Consider the following 8,901-nt stretch of genomic DNA (forward strand, 5'->3'; position numbering starts at 1 on the left):
TAAACTCAATGCAGAATTCGAAGAATAAATTTACATGGTTCAAGCATCAGGGTATGAAAGTGAAAAGCCTAACACTGTGTATAAATTGAACAAGGTCATTTATGGGCTGAAGCAGTCAGCCAGGAATTGGAATGTCTGTTTAGATACGGCATTGAAGGGTCTTGAGTTCAAGAATTGCAAGGCTGATCATTGCATATATATTGGAAAGTTACAAGGTGGGGATTGTCAATTATTACCATTTGTGGATGGTCTTTGTTTCATTGCAAAAGATGTGTCACAGAAAAAAAAATTGCTAATCAAATAGAGAGAAAAATTGAAATAAAGGATTTGGGTGAAGTACAAAATTATCAGTGTAGAGATGCAAAAAACTGAGAAAGGTGGTTATGTTCTCAGTCAAAGAAGAAAAATTGAACAGCTGTTAGAGAGAGAGAACATGAAGGATTGTAATACTGCCCCAACACTTATGAGCACAGATTTGCATAACAATTTGGGTAAGGACAAAGTAAAGCCTGTGATCAAGAGATATATCAATTAGCAATAGTGAGCCTGTTATATCTGTCACAGTGGTCCAGACCAGACATAGCTTGTGCAATAAGCATCTTAAGTCGCTTTACTGAAGCACCAACACAGTTGCATTGGATCGGTGTAAAAAGATTTCTCAGGTATTTGAAGGGAACTGTGAATTTGGGTCTTCAAATACAGGTCTCTGAAGAATTAAAGTTGAAATATTATGTTAACAGTGATTATGTCAATGCTGTAAAAAACAGAAAGTCCAATTCTGGGATTGTGGTATTATTTGGAGGGGCTTTAATTGGTTGGAAGTCCAGAAAACAAACAACTAGCCATTTCTACTGCTGAGGCAGAATTAATTCAGAGGTAACTTGGCATGTACAGCTGTTACAGAATTTAAACATAAAGATAAATGAAGCTGTAACGGTATTTGAAGATAATGCTGTTTGCATTAAAATGGCAACAGGTGACAGAGTAAAAAATAGAAGCAAGCATGTAGATATTAAATATTGTAAATGTAAGAGAAGCCATCAAATGTAAATTAATTAGCTTGCTTCATTGTTCTTCAGAGGACAATCTGGCAGATATAATGATCAAGCCATTGGGTGGGGTGCACCATGGGAAGAATATTAAGTTATTTGGTTTTATGTCTATTCCAGTCATAAAGGGAGGAGAATCAGTGTATAAGGATTCATGAATTGGAATAGGCATGGCAACAAGTCAGACAATGGAGGGACAGAGATGGTATTCAGCAGGTTCTGACCAGTTCAGGAGAACCGGTAGCAGAAATTTTGAGTAGTTCAGAGAACCAGCAAATACCACCTCTGACTGGAGATTTTACAGTATCCTTCCCATGCCACACCCACCAAGCCATGCCCACAGAACCAGTAGTAAAAAAAAATTGAATCCCACCACTGTGGGGAATGTTTGGTGACTAAGACACAGGATTTGTTGTGTGAGCCATGCAAGATGGCTTGGAGTCTGGGTGTGACTTAGCTTAACTGTTCTGTGTATAAAAGAGTTCATTTTATCTTTGTTTGAGAGTGTTTGTTCTTGTACTTGCTATTTCATCTTCTCTTTATCATGTTGCAAGAGCTGCATAGGTATTGTATACATGCATCATGTTTTATATTATTGTATATAAAGAACTCTTCTATATAACAAATCCTGCTGAATTATTTGTTTGTATGCTGGTTGGATTGCTACAAACTGCAACATTTCCAAAACTAACAAGTTACGTAGATCTCATGAAATGCAGACAGTTGAGATATATTAAACTATTGACTTTTTATTGCTAATTTTCAAACATTAAACAAATCTATATATTCAGTTTTATTTAAAAATGTGTACATGTGTGAATTTATAGTTTCAAATGATACTTATTTTAATAACATAAATAAATCATATCAAAATGCATGATTACTACAAGAAAACAATCACAAATTCCATAATTACATCGTCTTATATTGCTTAAAATATAATACTTAAAAGATATTTAAATTATATCCTAGAATATTCCTATAAATAAATCATATAAATTATATCCAAATATATCAAACATATCAAAATATAATAATAAATTATTAGTTATATCCAGTGGTAAAACTCATTTAAATGCTATGGCAAACAAATAGTGATTCTTTGAAGATAAGTACTGTGTTAGTAGGTAAAATATTCTCAAAAATTATTCAAATACTTAAATATATAAAATTGTATCGCCAGATGCTATCAAAAATTCCACTTTTATAATTGTAACTCATTCAATTAGAGCTCCAAGGGAGTCATCAGTTGCATTGGGCTTCAGTTCCTATAATCTCTAACCATAAAATCATTAGGTGATCTGGCTGAAGATGAGGCAATTTGTGGTCCAACAAATCTACAGGATACCAGATTTAGAAAGACTTCCTTGTTCTAGAAACACTAATAAATTTGATGGTAGGGGTCAAGCATAAAAATACTATTTTCTAAATTCATTTTTTGCAAGAATGCTTCTAAAAATAAGAATCTCAGAATAGAAAGGGGCATCCAATTCTTATAAATATCCAACATGAATAGATGCTTCCATATAATTCGTATACACCATAATGGGGAAATCTATAACTAACTCCAACAATAGCTCTCCAGAGGTATTAGGATCACATCTATGCAGAGGTGGTATTCAGCAGATTCTGACCAGTTCTGGAGAACCGGTAGCAGAAATTTTGAATAGTTCAGAGAACTGGCAAATACCACCTCTGACTAGAGATTTTACAGTATAATTCCCCTGCTACGCCCTCCAAGCCATGCCCATAGAACCGGTAGTAAAAAAAAAATGACTCCCACCACTGCATCTATGGCATTGTATGGGTGAATAATTGCCATCTTAATAATTTTGAAAGATATATATAGCAGATAGGCTGCTTTAAGTTTTACTGTACTAACTCTCACCATACCTGATCCACATACAGTATGGATAAGGTCTGATAAGAGTTTAAACCAGTGACTTCTAGTTGAGCACAATTTTATATTACTGTTCTACACGTTAAACAACCTAATGCTATGATGATGGTAGTTCAAGAGGAGCTTTCTGAATTCACAGCCATTTTTGTACAAGGATACATGACTGAAGGTGCTATTGTTTAAATACTTTTAGTTAGTCTGTCCTCAGCTTAATCAATATTAAATTCTCCTTTACATTATAGTTAAAATTATTTGACATAAAAACATCATTTTCTCTTACATAAATTAGGCCTATTGTAATAAAACAGTGATCAAAATCTTTTTCAAAAATAAGCTAATATAATTATTCTTACTCTGGAAAGAAGTAAATAATTTGACATATATCTGAATTCTCACAAACTGCAGTATCCAAAAATATTTGTAATTTTTTTGTATCATATGAACAAAGATTTCTGTAAACTGACCTTAACATTGACCTGTAATATATATTGCTTTTTCTTCATTATATGAAAAACATATCATTTTGATCATCCATTGTTCTTCTTGCCCTGGTGCCCCTTGCTTGCTTTCTTTGAAGCGCACGCATCCCTCAGATAGTCATATAGCAAATCAAGTTCACCAATCATTTTGTTCATTCCATTGTCTCCCAACTGAAAAATCATAGCAAAAGTATGGTCTTCAACAGATCTGAGTACACACTGCTTTGCATAGAATTTTACTTGGTGATGATTTTTATAAAGGGCTCTACTTAATCTAGTATCGCAAAATATTGCTTGTTTGCTTTAACATATGGAAAGTAGGGGGTTTTTGTTTTGCTTTTGTCTTTTGTTCTATAGGATCTGTTGTGTTATCCCATATGATAGAAGACATAAGACATACAGTCAATTATCAAGCCTATTTAGGGTAATAATGACCTTGCAGAACCTAATTCTGATATCTCATACACACAACATCAAATAAAATGTAATCAAAAATTATAAAACAATTTTAAAATATCCTATGGCCACTTGAATAGCAACTTAAAAACTAAAATAATTAAAGGAAGCTTATGCTATATTAAACAATTTGGACTTCAAATTGTCATTATGCAATTCTACAGCTACTGCAGATTTTGACTGGGCTTACTAGATGTGAAAGCATGGAAGATTCTTTTAATCCATAAATTGGAGAGTTAAGTTTCTGTTGAAAAAAGATCATAATTCCTCTGACTGATACCTGTACTGCATGTTTACCTGCATCATGTTAAAAAAAATGTTTCCCAATATATTGCAAAGAGAGAGAGAGCTGTTGCATTTGCCATCACCAAGATTATTACTTTGCTCTGATATTGTTTGCCATCATAGTGAAAATATGCAAAAGCAAATATGCAACAGTTCAAAGTTTGGCAAAATAACATACTCAATAAAAACTAAAAATCAAAATAGGAAATGTTGAAAACAACTGAAGAAATGGCGGGTGAAGGAAGAAATACAAATAATGTGGATGCAACTATAAGATGCTACTTGTCAACTTTCCCCAATTTCATTCTTGTCTTGATTTAACATGGTCTACCTTTTCTCCAATAATATATCTACAATCCCTGAAAGGTGGTCAGAACTATTCTAAACATTTAATTCAACCTTCCATAGTGACAAAAATAGGCAGCATATCTCCATTGCTCTCACCAATCTATTCTTAAATTAATGTACCTGTTCTAATTTATTTTTCATTCTTTTCAAATTTCCTTCTATGTATGTTGTATCTGCTGTTGGTTTCTGAAAAGGAAAATATATATACATATATATAAAACAATGTGGTTTGCATTTCACACCTCTTTCTTTTTATTTATGTTGAATTTTAGAAATCTTGGATGTTTTGATTTGAGGTTTCCTCTGCTACTGTTATCAGTACCAGAGCTATGGTATTAGATGTAGATGATTAGATGTAGATGAAGATGTAGATATAGATGTACTGTAGATAAACAGAGGCCAACTCTATTTGCAGTTTGAAACCAACCAAGAAAAAAAAGAAGTGGATGATTTGAAGAAAGTTGAGAACAAGGGATACAGAAGAGATAAAAACCATTTGAAGTTTTCTCCAAACTGGCATTTCCTTTACATACTGTATGCTGAAATATTCCTCCCACCATCATCTGCAATGAAATGGTCTGTATTCTGACAGGAGAGAGTGTCTGCTCAATACACAATTTTTATGATGCTTACACAGTCACGCAGTTCTGTAGTCAAATGCGCAAAAAAATATATTACTTCATGGAAATTGGGATTTGGGTTCTTCAGATCATGGAGGACATGTGTGACAGTATCTGTTACTCTTTTCATTAAGTAGCAATGTTCATTCCTCTGCAAAATAAACAGGCAAACAATGGAGATTGGACTATGCAGGAATAAACACACCTACGTACATCGACAATTGCAAGAAGGGCAAAAAGGAACAAGTAACTAAACATGTGTTATGTTGTCCTGAGCAAAAACAGAAGGTATACATTAGCATCCAGTGGTCAGGATGTAAGTATGTAATGATTGAAATCATGTCACTATGCCTGTCTCAACATTTTGACAGTTTGTTGCCCTCTGGAGGAATGAATCACTGAAGCCAAGATAGCCCTGACTCTGGGCCTGAAGACTCTTCAGTAGATTTGCACATGTGATGCATATAAAAAAGGACTTTGATGTCATAGTTACAGCTTTTCTGTTTCATTTTTCAGATATTTTGCTGCAGAAGCTTAAGTTTATATTGATAAAAATAAATAAATTAATTAATGCATGTTTAAAATAGAGCCTCACCGTGACGTTGATGTATAAATCCTGTCCCACAAACCTGTTAACTGTGTCCTTATCATAAACTCTTGCCTGAAAAGAGAAACAGGAAAACTGTAAGGCAAAAAAATGAGACTTTACCTTCGTGAAAGTCCTATTTTGTAGCTACTAATTTACTGGAACTGCAGTAGCTTTCTAATTTCACCAGGGAGTTTTAGAAACCAAGAAAAAGGTAGAAATAAAAATGTACATTTTTTTTTTTGAGCTAGCCATAGATTCATACACACCATTTTGAATTTTTTAAAAATAAACACAGTGGCTGATTTCTGCATAACTTGGTAAGCATTATGCCATTTATGACAAACCGTGGCAGAATCACAAATTGGTCTAAGCTGAAATCAGACAAACCAATATGAAAATCTGGCAAAAAAAAAGTAAAGTTCACCAAAATAGAAAATCTGAGGAATTTGCGGGTGAATCTTGACATGGAAATCACAATATATTGTAAATATTTAACAAATCCGAGATTTACAAGATTTATAAACAGAACATAACAGGGAGCAAAATTAAACAGCTGACAATGTGCAGAAAGCCAATAAAGAAATGGACATGTACCAAGCTGCTACGAGATTGCCATGTAGAGACTTCTCGATATGTTCCACTGAGTTATGGCCTTTTCAAATTATACATATTATATATCCAATTTGGGAAACCCTAACTCACCAGGACAAATCCAGCTGTCACAAAATAGCCTGTCTTTTCAGAAAGAAAAAAAAAGGCAGAAAAAAAATGGATGCAAACTAGAAAATACCCAATAGAAAGGTCCTATAACCCAACTCTGGCACTGTGCAAAGCCATCTGGTTTTACCTCTCTGGCCACGGTATAGGTCATGTTCTTGAAGGCAAACTTCCTGAAGTGATTTCGGCTAAGGCTGCAGGACTGATTATTTAGCGTGCCTGTTTGGTTCAAGGGCAAAGGACTTGCAACAGTGAGGAGGAAGAGGTAATAACAGCAGAGCACCCAAAGAAGAGAGCATCTTGTCCAGTTCTTCCATGGATCCATAGTTCCAAAAGAATAGCAGTCACCCCTGGAATGTCTCAGCTACAGCCTTGGACTTTTTAATAGACACAGAAAATTAAGATTACCCCCAAAAGACACATAAAATGAGTAGTTCTAGTCTAGTCATGTCTATAAAATAGCAAGGCATATATACATTAGTACTTACCTGAACTTTTTGGATGTCATTTAAAACAGTCGAAGGTACTCTTATATATGCGTGTGCGCATATCCATTGCTACTATGCTCAGACAATACAAATGAGTTAAAATGACATCATCAGGTCTCACACTTTCCACTTCCTGACAATTTATTAACCACAACATTAAAAAAGCCACAGATACAGTAAATTACTTATGAAGTGTCCCAATTGATGATGCCGGGGGTAAAAAGGGGTTTTGTTACCTTAATACGTGCAAGTTAAGGTCAACCTAAATGTGATATCATGGTTTAAAAATGCAAATTATAGGCGGGAAAGACAATATATCTGGGTCAAGCTCACAGCAAAGAGTTAAAACCTCTCTTGACATTTTTCCCATCAAGATCATTACCACAGGTCTGCTGTTAGACCTTTTGAAAAGATAACTCATAAACTGATGGAAATTCTAAGTATCTCTGATTCAGTTCTGCTGGTTGCTAGAATTGCAGACAATATATTCTATAACATGGAAGAATCTCTGTCTAGAAATGAGACTGGCCTGCGTTTTGTTAGCTTTCCAAGAGGTACTAAAACTGGAATTGTTTAGAAAGCTTTCAAAAAATGTACGACATCAATGCTGTTTGGACTGCTGCTGTTGTGGTGAGATATTGTGGAGTAAATAAGTAGTCCTTATAACCATAACTGAGCCCAATGTGTCCATTGCTAAGCAAAAGAGTTGTAAAGTGAGTTATGCCCCATTTTAAAACCTTTTTTCCCACAGTTATTAAATGAATCACTGAAGTTGTTAAATGAAACATATAGTTGTTAAGCAAATCTGGCTTCCCCCATTGGCTTTGCTTGTTGGAAGCCAACTGTGAAGTTGCCAAGCACCCAAATTTTGATCACATATAATCATAGGGTTGTTGCAATGGTAAAAGTGTGAAAACTGGTCACAAGTCACTTTTTCAGTGCCATTGTAATATTGAACAGTCTTAAATGAATGCTTGTGAGTCAAGGACTACCTGAACATTCAGTTTCTTTCATGATTACCTAGTACAGTGTTGTCTACAAACCAGAAAGTGAAACGGATTGGCCTTTTTATTTATTAGCCTCATGCCTATAGTTGTATGGGCTTTTTGTATCCTTTTTTTAAAGCCTTCTTTAAGAAGAGCGGAATTGTCTCCTCATTCCTTAGATGCTCCATACACTATGTAACAAAGTTACTAACCAAGCGTAATTGGTCAAATATATTGTTAATATTTTCAAGCCAAAGAAGAACATTATAAAAAAAGAAAGCAGAGTGTGGAAGCCAACTGTCCACATATATATGACACATATATATGACACACACATATATCTTCAACAGTTTCTTTTTTTTTCTTTCAACATCATTTGTTAAATCATTTGCAGCAACAATCATTTTATATTTAAAAGTACTGAGTCTAAACTGGCAGTATTTAGAACTCCATGTGACAAATTGCACTATTGAACATATTTTTAAAGTGTTTATACTATATATAACATATTTCTATGTTCTATACAAAACATTACAAACACACTTGACACATCTTATCTAAAGGAGGAACTAGGAAAGTTCCTGAAACCCTGCTGGACATAATACAAAGCCAAAAATAGGTACTCAAGATATGTTCAATAGTGTTCAGTAATTGAAGAGCCAAAACGGACTATACCAGAGAGTATTCTTCCCAAAAGTGCAAGATTGCAGCTGCTTTAAGTCAATCATAAATTAAGTGATGGTATTATTCAGAATGATTAAGATAAGGTAAAGAATTGTTTGCTAATTATCACTTTTCTATATAATTTGAATTAAATTTTCTCATATATAATCAGAAGAGCAGGGAGTATGAATCTTATATTGCTTCAATATCTTGCTTATTTTCTGGCAAATGGTAGTTTCTACATTTTTTAAAAAAAATACTGCTTTAAGCCAGTAGTTGTCAATCTTTTCTTCACCACAGCCCCACTTTAAATACCTTTTG

The 8,901-nt window shown here is 34.1% G+C and overlaps 1 protein-coding gene across 1 annotated transcript; it reads right to left on the bottom strand.

Annotated features, from left to right (window-relative positions):
• Positions 1-2,112: 2,112 nt before the first annotated feature.
• IL22 (interleukin 22) lies at positions 2,113-8,194 on the bottom strand. The gene is made up of 5 exons (XM_026667638.2): positions 6,574-8,194; positions 5,733-5,798; positions 5,151-5,288; positions 4,638-4,703; positions 2,113-3,599 (listed from the first exon to the last, which is right to left on the bottom strand). Exons 1-5 carry the CDS (start codon positions 6,766-6,768, stop codon positions 3,477-3,479), a joined length of 588 nt encoding a protein of 195 aa, XP_026523423.2. The 5' UTR covers positions 6,769-8,194; the 3' UTR covers positions 2,113-3,476.
• Positions 8,195-8,901: the final 707 nt, after the last annotated feature.

The sequence above is a fragment of the Notechis scutatus genome, chromosome 6, assembly GCF_049901735.1.
Source record: "Notechis scutatus isolate UNSWTSFEM ecotype Mainland chromosome 6, rNotScu1.2, whole genome shotgun sequence".
Taxonomy (NCBI): Eukaryota; Metazoa; Chordata; class Lepidosauria; order Squamata; family Elapidae; genus Notechis; species Notechis scutatus.